We start from the raw sequence: 16190 nt of genomic DNA, 5'->3' as shown, positions 1-16190 counted from the left end.
CCTCCTGCCTGTCTGCTCACCCTTTCTAAGGGAAGATCTCAATTGCATACTCCTCGTCTACTTCTCAAAACCCATTGGAGGATAAGGTCAGAGGGGCGGGACCTCTGGCTATCTCAACCAACCTGGTTATAGAAGGAGACGAGAAGGGCACAATTGAGATCTTTCCTATGTGACGCTAGGCAAGTGATTTCCAAAGCTTGGGATAATAAAGGATACTTGACTTGGACAAGGCTTAGGTCTGCTGCTCTCTCCTCATCCTGTCTCTGGCTGTCCCACAGACTTCTACGTGGGCTGTCCAGTGTCACTCCCTCACCGCTCCCAGCTGTGGCCATTCTTTCTCTGAACGAATGTTGAACATGAGTACAATGGTCCACACCAGAACATACTGCCCCCCAGAGGTTGGTTGAAGAATGACAATACATAAACCACATTACAAGGGTATATGAAGATAACCAGAAACATAGAGGAATATTACTTACCTGTCATCAAATAAATACACATTTACGACAAATGTAATGAACCCAAAACAGATAAAAACACTTTATTTTTTCCACTGTATTTCATATGAGCCGAGAGAGTTGGGTTTCCCCTGCTTGGGTTCTGTGACTCAGTATCTACAGCCATCATCACTTGAGGATTCGGACGCAGCAGGCACAAGGTAATGAAATGTGAATGAAGGAACAGAGCGCCGTTTGGGACGCAGACATAATGTAAATACTGGACTGTACACACAGGGCAATACCACCATCTCAGACAGTATGGCAATACTGCAACAAGGCCACTCTGGGCGGGCAGGCTCACTCAAACAACTAAAGACCAGTCCTCTTAAGTCCAAGCTCACCTCCAGTCCCAGACAGTCCATATCTCTTTTAGTAGGAAAACCAACCGTGCAGATTCAGAAATTCAACACACCGGAATTCTTATCAGTCTTTTGTTGAATTTTTCTTTCCAGAATGGATCCTGAAATGGTAGAGTTATTCCATTCTGGTTGTTCACAGTTCTCAGTCACAGCAGAGCAGTGTTCTGTAGTAATAAATAAACAAGCAGCAGAAAAACAACATTCTGGCAGTCTGGCCGGTTGGGTCAGGTCAGAGGTTTCATGGAGACGGCCACCCGTCAACCACCAACCAACCCCTACACCCCTAAGGACTGAAGGTGTAGAGAGAGGAGAGGAACAGCACACTTGTTTTTGTTGTTGATCAGGGTCAAAGGTCATCTGACTCGCAGTCGTGACGTCATCCACTCCAAGCCTTGGCACAACCTAAAGGTAGGGAGACAAGAGGAGAAAAAGATAATTGAATTATCAGTTTATGTGGGAATATATTTTGATACTTCACAAATGTATGTTCTTCAGATTGGCATATGCCTAGGTGAAGGATTGCCAGTGCTAACAGTGCTGGCACTATCTACAGCAGTTTTTCTGCTAATCATCCCTAAGATTGTTAGCTGACACCAATTTAGTCAATATTCGCTAGTTTTAATGAGAGGTCCGGTCCGCCAATGAGAAAATAACAAGTATCTTACCCCTCCCCAGTGAGGGCGCAGCAGGCCTGGATGTGCCACTGGTGGTCTTTGACTGATGTGAGCTGCAGGCTCTGGGAGATCTCAGCCACAGACATACAGCCCTTCACATCCTGCTTGTTAGCAAAGATCAGCAGGCCCGCCTTCTTCAGGTCCTGACGAGAGAGAGGGAGAGGAAGGGGTTGGAATTTAACACACCTTTAACTTCCAACTATGGAGTACTACAGGGATGGAGGAGAAGGAATGGTGAATGGTACAAGGAGGGTAGAGGAGGAGGATAAGGAGAAAGAAAGCAAGAGGTGCCCATATGCTCCTAGACCAGGGGTGTCAAACTCATTCCACGGAGGGCCGAGTGTCTGCAGATTTTTTGTTTTTCTTTTCAATTAAGACCTAGACAACCAGGTGAGGGGAGTTCCTTTCTAATTAGTGACCTTAATTCATCAATCAAGTACAAGGATGGAGTGAAAAACCTGCAGACGCTCGGCCCTCCGTGGAATGAGTTTGACAGGTGTGTCATAGACCATCATTGACATAGGCTGCTGCCATGTCTTCTGCTGTGAGTTGTACTGAACTCATACCATCTTCACCCACACATATTGTCATGCGTCCGCTCATATAAAACATGAACAAGAAGACCAATAACTCACTTCATGTGCAAGCATTCTGTAGAGCTCCTCTTTGGTGACAGAGATTCTCTCTCTGTCGGTGCTGTCCACCACTACGATCACAAACTGGAGAGAAAGATTGGGAGAGACATAAGTTAGGACAGTAAAAAAGACAGCTGGTAACAGTTTACATTAAGTTGCTCTTATACCTAAGTAATAACACTGTAATTACACTAGAAACATTGTATTAACCAGTTTAATATTTTAGAATGCTCATTGTAATTACATAGCAATATTGTTGAGTAGTTTGTGTTACATGTTACCACACAGCCTAATTATTTATTTATTTGAAGTAAAAAATAAAATAAGAAATGCCATCCAGCCACAATACGTGGTCTGACCTCTGTGTTTGTGTAGTACGTGTTCCAGGAGGATCTCAGTGACTCCTGCCCTCCAATGTCCCACATCAGGAAGTGAGTGTTGTTTACCACCAGCTCCTCCACGTTGCTGCCTATTGTAGGAGAGGTGTGCACCACCTCGTTCATAGAACTGCAAACACAAGAGGTTCTCAATCTCAATGCAAAATAATAAAGTCAGATAGAATTCTGGTAGGAATGAGAACAATGAGGTTCTCCAGAGTTCACTTCACTTTGTAATCTATGCCCCATTGTATCACATTCTTCCATGAACTGTGGGTTAACCAAAACCTAGCCCAATAATGGACAAAAGGAGCCTAAAGTTACTCCTTGTAGTGCAAGGACCTTACATGCTAGGCTGCCACGGGATGGCAGGTAGCCTAGCGGTTAGAGAGGCGAGCTAGCAACCGGAGGGTTGGCAGTTTGAAAAAAGATCTGGTGATATCAGGGTTTCCGTTAGGAAAATGTGGCGCTAGAAAACGTGACGAGGAAGATTTTAATTGACTGGCCATTTGAGAAATGTACCGGACCCATATGCATTGGGTGCATAACCCATCAGGGCGTCCACCCGCAGAGCTCAGAATGACAGAAATTACATTTAGATTATGGTAATGCATTTTAACAGAACATGCAACCCATGTAATGAAGCAGCCAATAAAACGTCATTTTCAAACATATGCCAAAATGCAATTCGCAGGAAAACACCATTCTAAACAGAGCACCTAATAACGGTTCCATTTTGTGATAAGATGAAAATGTCTGTTAGAAACATCGAAAGAGGGGGAATCTAAAGATGCAAGGTTGCGAATATGACTAGGATTGTGCCTTTGGCTTCTTGACAATGAAAAAAAGTTAATATGAAAACAACTAGAACAGGAGATAAATGGCATAGCGGTGGGTCCATTCGGTGGGTCCAATCCAGAATGGCTCAGCTGTCTCCCACCAATTATTGCGCATTCTATGATGATAATACATTAAAAAATATATAAATTCCCCATTACATACACTACCGTTCAAAAGTTTGGGGTCACATAGAAATGTCCTTGTTTTCAAAAGAAAAGCAAAAAAAAATTCCGTTAAAATAACATCAAATTGATCAGAAATACAGTGTAGATATTGTTCATGTTGTAAATGGCTATTGTAGCTGGAAACGGCTGATTTTTTATGGAATATCTACATAGGCGTACAGAGGCCCATTATCAGCAACCATCAGTCCTGTGTTCCAACGGCACATTGTGTTTGCTAATCCAAGTTAATCGTTTGAAAAGGCTAATTGATCATTAGAAAACCCTTTTGCAATTATGTTAGCACAGCTGAAAACTGTTGTGCTGATTAAAGAAGCAATAAAACTGGCCTTCTTGAGACTAGTTGAGTATCTGAAGCATCAGCAATTGTGGGTTCGATTACAGGATCAAAATGGCCAGAAACAAATAACTTTCTTCTGAAACTCGTCAGTCTATTCTTGTTCTGAGAAATGAAGGCTATTCCATGCGAGAAATTGCCAAGAAACTGAAGATCTCGTACAATGCTGTGTACTACTCCCTTCACAGAACAGCGCAAACTGCCTCTAACCAGAATAGAAAGAGGATTGGGAGACCCTGTTGCACAACTGAGCAAGAGGACAAATACATTAGTGTCTAGTTTGAGAAACAGGCACCTCACAAGTCTTTAACTGGCAGCTTCATTAAATAGTACCCGCAAAACACCAGTCTCAACGTCAACAGTGAAGAGGCAACTCCGGGATGCTGACCTAGGCAGAGTTGCAAAGAAAAAGTCCAGTGCCTGTGTTCTTTTGCCCATCTTAATCTTTTCTTTTTATTGGCCAGTCTGAGATATGGCTTTTTCTTTGCAACTCTGCCTAGGTCAGCATCCCGGAAGTCAACTAAAACTGGTTTTTAGGAGAGAGAGAAAAAAAAAGGTGAAAAAAAGAAAAGAAATATCAGTTACACAGTTGACCTTCTGGGACCAACAAAATGTCCCCAGTTGGTCAAATTGTTGTTTGTTTACTATTCTTGTGGTGACTTCTGGTCCCCACAATAATAGTTAAACACGTACACACACATAATATATACAGTGCATTCGGAAAGTATTCAGACTCATTGACATTTTCCACATTTTGTTATGTTACAGCCTTATTCTAAAATTTATTAAAAAATACAAAAAATCTCAACAATCTACACACAATACCCCATAATGACAAAGCAAAAACAGGTTTTTAATTATTTTTGTACATTTATAAAATAATAAAAACGGAACTATTACATTTACATAAGTATTCAGACCCTTTACTCAGTACTTTGTTTAAGCACCTTTGGCAGCGATTACAGCCTCGAGTCTTCTTGGGTATGACGCTACAAGCTTGACACACCTGTATTTGGGGAGTTCCTCCCATTTTTCTTTGCAGATCCTCTCAAGCTCTGTCAGGTTGGATGGGGAGTGTTGCTGCACAGCTATCTTCAGGTCTCTACAGAGATGTTCGATCGGGTTCAAGTCCGGGCTCTGGCTGGGCCACTCAAGGACATTCAGAGACTTGACCCAAAGCCACTCCTGTGATGTCTTGGCTGTGTGCTTAGGGTTGTTGTCCTGTTGGAAGGTGAACCTTTGCCCAAGGCTGAGGTCCAGAGCGCTCTGTAGCAGGTTTTCATCAAGGAACTCTCTGTACTTTGCTCCGTTCATCTTTCCCTTGATCCTGACTAGTCTCCCAGTCCCTGCTGCTGAAAAATATCCTCACAGCATGATGCTATCACCACCATGCTTCACCGTAGGGATGGTGCCAGGTTTCCTCCAGACGTGACGCTTGGCATTCAGGCCAAATAGTTCAATCTCGGTTTTCATCAGACCAGATAATCTTGTTTCTCATGGTTTGAGAGTCTTTAACTCCAAGTGGGCTGTCATGTGCCTTTTACTGAGGAGTGGCTTCCGTCTGGCCACTCTACCATAAAGGCCTGCTTGGTGGAATGCTGCAGAGATGGGAGAACCTTCCAGAAGGACAACCATCTCCACAGAGGAACTCTAGAGCGACCATCGGGTTCTTGGGTCACCTCCCTGACCCTGATTGCTCAGTTTAGCCGGGCGGCCAGCTCTAGGAAGAGTCTTCGTGGTTTCAAACTTCTTCCATTTAAGAATGATGGGAGGCCACTGTTCTTGGGGACCTTCAATACATGTCGGTTGTTTTGACCTTCTTAAAACAATTCCATATAGCTTAGTAGAACCCCCCTCCCCAGGCTTAGACAGGGTTTAGACTGTTTAGTACCAAAAATAAGGGGTTAAATACATGTAGGCTAAAGAATTAAATATTTTTTTTCCCCCTGATCTTTATTATATCTCTCAGATATTGGACAGACACTTCGGAGCAAACTTCCTTTTGATTTTTCTTTGGGACTATCTGTTGTTCCACGTAGTGAATCTGTTATTCAATGCGTTTGTTTGGGCTAATAGCAGTAAGGCCAAAATTAATTTAATCAAATATTTAATTTTTTATATATTAAGGGGTCTTAAAATTCCAAATCAAATAGCTAAATAATCCTTGGTATGACCTTCTTAAAACAATTCCATATAGCTTAGTAGAACCCGCTCCCCCATCTTAGACTCTTGTGGATTAAAAGCGAAAGTTAAATTTCGGTTGGACCTTGCATGCAAATGACCAATAAAGTTAATGTTCTGTTTAAAGGCGAATTGGCTCCGGAAGCCAAAACATCCAGATACTATATCACATCAAAATCATTTCACAAATGTAAAACATACAATTACTGTACACGGTTTTAACACAGTTGCAGCCAACAGTATTTTTCAGTGATAACACGTTTGTGGCGTCCGTCTTTCATTTACATACAGGTGTTCGGAGACGCAGATAGCTAATTAGCACAGGTAGTCAACTCGGTCTTCCATCTGTTTTCCATATCCATGCGCTGTAACATGGAGATATGGCAGTGTGGGAACACTAACCCTATAAAAGGTGTGTATCAATTTAACATTATTATTATTTGTATTTTAATTTATTATGGATCCCCATTAGCTGATGCCAAGGCAGCAGCTACTCTTCCTGGGGTCCAGCAGCATAAGACAGTTATATACAGTTTAAAATACTACATGACATTACATTTCATTTCATAACACCTTAGGCCACCACTCCACCACAACATATTTACAATACAAGATCCATGTGCAAGTGTGTGTAGAGTGCATGTCTTATCATGTGTATGTGTGTCTGTGCCTGTGTGTCTCTTCACAGAAAGGTAAGGTCCTTATGCTTCCAAAACCATACCGCAAGCGATGCGTGTTAATGTTCAGACCGAGCGTCGTGGCTCTTAACAGAACTCCCCCTACAGAAGACGCCTTCGTCCAATGACTCTTATGTGTAATATAATGGAACTGAGAGTCATGATCAAAGGCTAACCAAAACCTTGCTTTGAAGCATTTAAGTTAAGGTCACCATTTCTCATTTAGCAGAAAAAAACCTTATGAAGTCCTAATCCCCCCTAGTTGTGACAGGAAATTAGTCTACCGTCACAACTCATTATCATAACTAATTATCCCTGCTGGATAGTGGTGCACGGTATACCGAAACGTTGGTCCTTTTACGATACTAGAACATGACAAATGGTTCAGTACTAGAATTTATGTTACTTTCGGTAGCTACTTCTGTCAAATGTGTCTCACAGATTAACTCTCATACTCTGTCTATCAGCGCAGCTGATATCCCCCTTATAGCGCGAAGCGCACAGTGCCTGCTCCACTAATTCACTGCTAGCCTGCACTTGGAGTCTGGGCTGCATGTTAGCGCCACACTCACGCTGCACAGAAGTTAACATACTTGAATAATGCAACACGACATGTAGAAATATTGAAACTGGTAATTACTGTTCGCAAAACAATGTCCATACAGGCTAGAACACTTTACAATGCAAAAAAAGATAGCGGTAGCTTCCAGCTTTGTATGCTAACTTTCCTTGTTAACTTACAGCTGAAGCTAAAATCAATTCACAACACTAGTACTTTGTTTGTGATAATATACAAACCATAATGCAAAATATGCTGATTTCATAGCTAACTGCCACCCAAAACTTTATTCATTCCCTTGAAATCGGTCTCTCCATCAGCCAACGATTATCGATTGCCTCAGCAAACTGACTGTGTGTGTGTGTGTGAGAGAATAAGACTCCGACGAGATGCCCCCCTCTTGCCTCGCAAATGACAACATTACTGGTTAAAGAGAGCGCACCATTTTAAAAAAGAAGCTATTTCTATGCAAATGTTGTTGATCAGTACAATAAAATAAGTCCCAAATCGAAGGGAAAGAGATTGTCATCTGTAGTCCCATGAAATCAGCCAAAACAAGCTCAATAACTCAATGCACACACACTCCTATTGAATATGCATTCACCTGTATTGTGAATAGGCCTAGGCTACATCAATATAAATGTACCATTCAAATAAATGATTACCATGATGTTGTTATGTAGTTAGATTGTTTTTACCAAAGTCAAATTGAATGTATGATTGTATAATTGATTAATTAATGCATACATGGCTGTCTAAAAACATTCTAATGTAATGATATTGAACTCAAAAGATGCCCAACTATTGAACAGAGCAGTAACTGAGTTTATCTGTCTGGATCAAGTGCCATTCTGTAACTTTGGCTAATATACCTTCTTTTTTTACTGTGATATCGTTTTGGTATCAAGCATCGTGATGGCATCGAGTGTCATGATACTAAACCTAGTACCAAAGTCAAAATGTGGGTATCGTGACAAGACTACTGCTGGATGTGACCACAATTCCCCACCCCCTAATCAAGCCTGCTTCAGGGCATCAGAGGAGGAGAACAGCATGGCGGAGCAGAGTGCTGAGGGTGAAAGCGTGAAGGCTATTCTTGACTGACTTTCAGCAGACTGTTATAGGCGTGGCCTACATGCAGCCCACCGGAGCTGGATGTGACCTATACTCGCCAGCCTCTGTTGAAGACCATTGTCCAACCCAATAACTACATGTAGGCCTAGGCTGACTTTTGTTTTAGGTTTTAGAGTCTTTGAGATTATCTGTATAATGGAAAGCGCTACATAAATTACATATATTATTATTACTGTTGTTGTTGCACTCTTTTCCCTTTCATCCTCTTTACTTACTTAAAAAGGGTACAATAGGTTACTTACAACTGGTAAAGAATGGTGGTCTTCCCTGCATTGTCCAGGCCCACAATAATAACCTTGTGCTCTGAAAAAAAAAAAAAAACAGTGAGAAGAAATACGTTTTAAAAACACGTTCAAATAATCACAAGACAATATAAACTTCAGAAATAAGTCTGACTTCAATGCCCAGTGGCTGACCTACGAACCCAATAGGGAGCAGCACAATGGAGTCATTTTGTTCTGAAACACTGTGGATATTTGTTCTTCAGATCTCCACAACACAGCCATAAACTAAACAAGGCATTCTTTATAGGAGCTGAGAGACTTAGACTTCAGTGACAAACTGCCATGTTTCACACATATTCACACTGGTCTCTCGCTGCTCTCCCCCTCTCTGAGACATGGCAGAGCCAGCGGACACACACACACACACACACACACACACACACACACACACACACATAGGGTGAGTGGTCAGTGCTGTGCTTGCTCAGGATGAAAGCAGCAGCTGTTGGTAATGGATGGCACACACAGAACGGATACTGAGCCTCCTGCTCAGCTGAACACAGAACGGATACTGAGCCACCTGCTCAGCTGAACACAGAACGGATACTGAGCCACCTGCTCAGCTGAACACAGAAGGGATACTGAGCCACCTGCTCAGCTGAACACAGAAGGGATACTGAGCCACTTGCTCAGCTGAACACAGAACGGATACTGAGCCACCTGCTTAGCTGAACACAGAACGGATACTGAGCCACCTGCTCAGCTGAACACAGAACGGATACTGAGCCACCTGCTCAGCTGAACACAGAACGGATACTGAGCCACCTGCTCAGCTGAACACAGAACGGATACTGAACCACCTGCTCAACTGAACGGATACTGAACCACCTGCTCAACTGAACAAAGCCGAAGCCATCTGCAATCAAACATACAGCTCCATGTAAACACTGTCACTGACAAATAAACACCAACAGGACACACTGGACCAAAACAAAGAGAGGATACCTCTTAGCACATACACTAGACTACAATGATGTTAGCATGGTGCTAGCTGACACTAGACTAGACATTACATTACACCTGTGAAGTTAGTCTAGTCCTCATGAGTATGAATGAAGAAGGTACATGGCCTATACAAAACTAGCCTCGTACAAACCATCCTGATCTCGCAAGCTTACATTCTGTATCCGTGTAGCGAAACAGAATTTAAGCTTGCGAGATCATCAGGCTGGTTCGTACAAAGCCATCAGGATGGTTCGTACAAGGCCAATACAAAACCACACCTTGACTGGAATTCAAGAAATGTACAGTATGACTAGAGAATCCAGTCAGATATGGGCATAGGGCACAGCAGGCTGAGCAAAAATATTACTAATAAACTGAAACAATATCCACTCCCCTTTTGAAAGCCACAGGCAGGAGTAGGCTGTGTATATTTGGATTGGATCTAGAGCTAGGCCTACTCAATACTCACTCCTATCTTCCTTACTCATGCCCATATCGACATACAGTGGGGAGAACAAGTATTTGATACACTGCCGAGCTTCTTAGCACGTAGAGGTCTGTCATTTTTATCATAGGTACACTTCAACTGTGCGAGACGGAATCTAAAACAAAAATCCAGAAAATCACATTGTATGATTTTTAAGTAATTAATTTGCATTTTATTGCATGACATAAGTATTTGATACATCAGAAAAGCAGAACTTAATATTTGGTACAGAAATCTTTGTTTGCAATTACAGATATCATACGTTTCCCTTAGGTCTTGACCAGGTTTGCACACACTGCAGCAGGGATTTTGGCCCACTCCTCCATACAGACCTTTTCCAGATCCTTCATGTTTCGTAACAGTCGCTGGGCAATACGGACTTTCAGCTCCCTCCAAAGATTTTCTATTGGGTTCAGGTCTGGAGACTGGCTAGGCCACTCCAGGACCTTGAGATGCTTCTTACGGAGCCACTCCTTAGTTGCCCTGGCTGTGTGTTTCGGGTCGTTGTCATGCTGGAAGACCCAGCCATGACCCATCTTCAATGCTCTTACTGAGGGAAGGAGGTTGTTGGCCAAGATCTCACGATACATGGCCCCATCCATCCTCCCCTCAATACGGTGCAGTCGTCCTGTCCCCTTTGCAGAAAAGCATCCCCAAAGAATGATGTTTCCACCACCATGCTTCACGGTTGGGATGGTGTTCTTGGGGGTTGTACTCATCCTTCTTCTTCCTCCAAACACGGCGAGTGGAGTTTAGACCAAAAAGCTATATTTTTGTCTCATCAGACCACATGACCTTCTCCCATTCCTCCTCTGGATCATCCAGATGGTCATTGGCAAACTTCAGACGGGCCTGGACATGCGCTGGCTTGAGCAGGGGGAACTTGCGTGCGCTGCAGGATTTTAATCCATGACGGCGTAGTGTGTTACTAATGGTTTTCTTTGAGACTGTGGTCCCAGCTCTCTTCAGGTCATTGACCAGGTCCTGCCGTGTAGTTCTGGGCTGATCCCTCACCTTCCTCATGATCATTGAGATCTTGCATGGAGCCCCAGACCGAGGGTGATTGACCGTCATCTTGAATTTCTTCCATTTTCTAATAATTGCGCCAACAGTTGTTGCCTTCTCACCAAGCTGCTTGCCTATTGTCCTGTAGCCCATCCCAGCCTTGTGCAGTTCTACAATTTTATCCCTGATGTCCTTACACAGCTCTCTGGTCTTGGCCATTGTGGAGAGGTTGAAGTCTGTTTGATTGAGTGTGTGGACAGGTGTCTTTTATACAGGTAACGAGTTCAAACAGGTGCAGTTAATACAGGTAATGAGTGGAGAACAGGAGAGCTTCTTAAAGAAAAACTAACAGGTCTGTGAGAGCCGGAATTCTTACTGGTTGGTAGGCGATCAAATACTTATGTCATGCAATAAAATGCAAATTAATTACTTAAAAATCATTCAATGTGATTTTCTGGATTTTTGTTTTAGATTCAGTCTCTCACAGTTGAAGTGTACCTATGATAAAAATTACAGACCTCTACATGCTTTGTAAGTAGGAAAACCTGCAAAAATGGCAGTGTATCAAATACTTGTTCTCCCCACTGTATGTAGCCTAATCATGTGACTGACAAGGAAATGCTGGTTGAGCAGCACAGCAATTACAGAAGTGAATGTCCTTTCTTCACAATCCCCAAAATACCCTGACACACAATGCAGAAATGAGAGGAAGCCTCAAGAACAACTAGAGCCGTGATAGTTTCTGGGCCATAAGGTTAAAGAGTCATTTCTCTTCCCGTCTCTAGCTACACGTTTTTTTGGCAGGCCTGCTATGACATTATGTAGACACTTGTTTTGGTGGGAATTATCTAGGCAGACACTAGGGCTGGGAATTGCCAGGGACAATAAGATATTATCACAATACTGTGGTGCCATATGTCTGCTGCAGAGGGTCAAGAGACAGCCAGGAGAAAACTAGTTTTGATCAGTCATGGAAATAAAAGTGCCGAAAACAAATTTATTTAAAAAAGGAGATGGAGGAAAAGCTTTGAAGGAAAAATACTGGAGTTTTGGTGCAGGTACTGCCAACGAGCGCAAAAATATTATTGCGATATTGTCAAAGCGATACGATATATCGGCAAAAATAATATCCCAATATGTAACTGCATCGATTTTCTTTCAACCATCACTAGCAGACACTGACCTGTTTTGAACCTGAAACAAACAGAGAGCAAACCTTACTAGGAGAGCTTTTTTTGCAGCCACTGCAAAATGCAGATTGCACAGCGCACACACCTGTCACCTGAGTTTGAGATCACCAGTTAGTCTTGCGTAAACTAATGAATAAGATCTTGTCTCAGTTGCAAAGGTCGCTCAGGTGTTTTAGGCTGTGTGTAGCAGTTAAAAATTGGTGCACACTCTATTCACTGTAAAGAACCATTGTAACTGGTGCTGTACTAGTCTATTTGATTTGTCCTTCTTTTGTTCCATTTAAACTGCCACAGCCCACATTGAGAAAAATATTTGAAATGACTGTTTGACTACTACTGACACTGTGGCATAAACTGAACGCCTCTTGCACCATGGGCTTTATGACATGTGGAACACTGTTGCTTGTGGACAACTACCAATCAAAGCCTTCCCCAGACACTGGACATAACCAATTACAATAGGCCTATGTGAGAGGACAAGGTCTTTATATTAAAAATAAAGACATTGTGAGAGGAGAGTCCAATGAAACTAGCCTAGGTTTTTAAGAGACAATTCAGCTACAGTATCGCTCTGACTGAACCAATATGAAGCCGCTCAGAAATGGGTCATGCTGTATGCCTGTAACAAGAGTTACACTGACAGTGAAGAAACTGGGTCAATAGTTTTGTTGACAACACTGATATTTCACCTTTTCAGCAGCCTTGAAACTAGGGCTGGGAATTGCCTGGGACCTCACGATATTATTAATATTGCGATATTGTCGATACATCGTCAAAAATAATATCCCAATATGTAACTGTATCGATTTTTTCCCCCATCACTACTTGAAACGCATAAAAAGCTCTTAATGACGGGACATGCTTGGGTGGGAGGTATGCCCGTCTCTAACCTAACCTAGCAGGCGTAAAAAGATGCCTGATACAAGCCTAGTACAACAGAACAGGAGTCGTCATCGTCATTCAGAATGAGTCATTGCTTCACGTTCATCCATAGGTAAACACATTCTGATGTGGCACTGCCTGCATGTTGCGATAGGAGTGAACAGTGAACCACTAAAGTGAAGCTTTTAGGTTTTAATATCTGTTATTGTTTATGTATTCGACCTTGATTTGACTAGGCAAACAAGCCTTTACCACACAGTCAGTGACCCCCTGAGAATAGGCCCACATATAACATAAAACCAAGCGGCCCAGAGAAATAACTTTCCATAGGAGCACTCTTCTGCCCTCGGGTCTCATGTTACGGGTTCGCACAGATCTGTTTACAGATCTAGTTAGTTCATGATTCAGCGGGGAGGGAATGATTACATGTTCAACTGATTCACTAAAGAGGACGTTCAGCACAGCTCTTAGCTGACCATCTGTGAGGGGAAAATGCTGCATCAAAGGCCAGTAGCTGGGCTAACGCGCAAATTTGATACTCAAGTTCCATTTTACTCTCCTGTGATCCTGAACTTTACCAAATGTCAGCCCAATGTCCCAACAGACTCCAATAGTTCGGGTCCAGAAGCCAAGGCTCTCTGAACATTGCAGTACTGACAATATACAAAACACATGCTGATATCATTGAATATAGCTAGCTAGCTATTACACCAGTGGAGGCTGCTGAGAGGAGGACGGCTCATAATAATGGCTGGAACAGAGCAAATGGAATTATACTATTCCACTACAGCCATTACAACGAGCCCGTCCTCCCCAATTAAGGTGCCACCAACCTCCTGGTTATTACACTACAGTACTGTGTGGACGGCAGGTTGCATAGCGATTAGAGCGTTGGGCCAGTAACCGAAAGGTCGCTAGTTCCCCGAGCTGACAAGGTGAAAAAACTCTCGATGTGCCCTTCAAATCAAATTACACACATTTGCAGATGTTATCGCAGGTACAGCGAAACCCTAATTGCTCCAGGGTCGCCGTTGATAATGGCAGGCCCTTGCCGTGACCCCCCTCTCAGAGGGTGGCGTCTCAGTCAGAGGAAGTTGGGATATGAAAAAAACAATTATTAGAATTACTTTACAGCAACAAAAATCTATGATGCAATAGCAAGCAAGCTAGTTAGCTATCAGCTTTGTAAACACTGGAACAGGCTTGGCTGTTGGCTAACAGCTGGACTAGCTAGATAACATTAACTCAGCTGGATACTAGTTACCCACTGAATACGTTAGCCGCTAGCAAACGTGCTACACTAACTACATCTCTACACACTCGACGTCAACGATAGAATGTCCGACATACCTTGATGATTGAAAAGCCTCCATAGTTTGGTGAAAATTATTCCCATGGCTGTTGTTGTAGAGCCTTTGGAGGCAACTAACTACGACCAATTTCGCAGTAATTTAGCTAGGTAGCTGACTGGCTAGCTTGATATCTAGCGAATTCCTGAAGATGTTGCTAACGTTAAACAGGCAATGCAGTCACACGACCTGGCAATATTTGACGGTGAAAAAGAGACCAGTAATGTCAACGACTATTGATAAAGTTATCATCTTTGCACGAAGGCCTTTCCTTTATGGACGAAATAGAATTATAGGACGCCGTTATTGCATTTCTAGCTAGATAATACAACGATAGCTGGTTAGCTTGCTCTGGAGTGCAGTCGTCAACACTGACGCATGCTCTCTCCACAATCAGCCCAGTGAGGATGGATTCCAGAGTGACTACCAAATCAGAGACAATTAGGATGAATGAGGTTTAGGGTGATACCATATACGTTACAATACATTATGTGTGCAAAGCCCACTATCCAGTAGGACTGCATCCATAGGCACTTTAGGTCACTCATAATTTGGAGTGAGGCAATTTCAACCATACACAAAATGCCACATATTTAATAAGACCGTATCTTCAGTTCATGCAGGGTCTAACCCGGGGTTCCCAAACTTTTTCTGCACAAAACCCAATTGACACTAGAAAATGCAGGGGATCCCACGTGGAAAAATGATATTCCCTAACGCTGTGTTCATATTCACTCAATGTAAAGGTCCCGCTGGTTGTCCCAACACATAATAATTACATGAAAACACATAATAGTGTAAAAGGCCCTAAGTGGACACTAAAAGGTTGTATCCTACACTCATTTGAAGATAAAGTTCTTAATTTGTTTGATAAGATTACAGATTTTCTCAGGGGACCCCAATTTCATAGAACTCCATAGTGTCCTGACGCCAAGTTTGGGAACCACTGGTCTTACCTGGCTCTGGGTCAAACAAACATAAATTGCACAACAAATCAATGATATTACAATTGACCACAATGCAGAAATGATGATTCACTATATCACCCACTGGGTGTGCACCGCATTGTGTTCTGTTTTTGTGAAGAGAAAATTATTTTTTGATAAGAAGGGCCAACTCAATAGCCTACATCTTAAGATAACATACAGTGGGGAAAAAAAGTATTTAGTCAGCCACCAATTGTGCAAGTTCTCCCACTTAAAAAGATGAGAGAGGCCTGTAATTTTCATCATAGGTACACGTCAACTATGACAGACAAAATGAGAAAAACAAATCCAGAAAATCACATTGTAAGATTTTTAATGAATTTATTTGCAAATTATGGTGGAAAATAAGTATTTGGTCAATAACAAAAGTTTCTCAATACTTTGTTATATACCCTTTGTTGGCAATGACACAGGTCAAACGTTTTCTGTAAGTCTTCACAAGGTTTTCACACACTGTTGCTGGTATTTTGGCCCATTCCTCCATGCAGATCTCCTCTAGAGCAGTGATGTTTTGGGGCTGTCGCTGGGCAACACGGACTTTCAACTCCCTCCAAAGATTTTCTATGGGGTTGAGATCTGGAGACTGGCTAGGCCACTCCAGGACCTT

General features: G+C 42.5%; 1 protein-coding gene across 1 annotated transcript; it reads right to left on the bottom strand.

The window, feature by feature from the left end:
* Positions 1 to 513: 513 nt before the first annotated feature.
* Positions 514 to 15003, bottom strand: LOC121555111 (ADP-ribosylation factor-like protein 5A). Its single transcript, XM_041868916.2, has 6 exons — positions 14599 to 15003; positions 8698 to 8758; positions 2528 to 2675; positions 2169 to 2252; positions 1525 to 1676; positions 514 to 1261 (listed from the first exon to the last, which is right to left on the bottom strand). The coding sequence occupies exons 1-6, from the start codon at positions 14642 to 14644 to the stop codon at positions 1213 to 1215; spliced, it is 540 nt and encodes a 179-aa protein (XP_041724850.1). The 5' UTR covers positions 14645 to 15003; the 3' UTR covers positions 514 to 1212.
* Between the last annotated feature and the right edge of the window lie 1187 nt (positions 15004 to 16190).

This window comes from Coregonus clupeaformis, chromosome 40, assembly GCF_020615455.1.
Source record: "Coregonus clupeaformis isolate EN_2021a chromosome 40, ASM2061545v1, whole genome shotgun sequence".
In the NCBI taxonomy this organism is placed as follows: Eukaryota; Metazoa; Chordata; class Actinopteri; order Salmoniformes; family Salmonidae; genus Coregonus; species Coregonus clupeaformis.
Note: the sequence above shows the minus strand (reverse complement) of the source record. Positions and strands in the feature narration are given on the sequence as shown.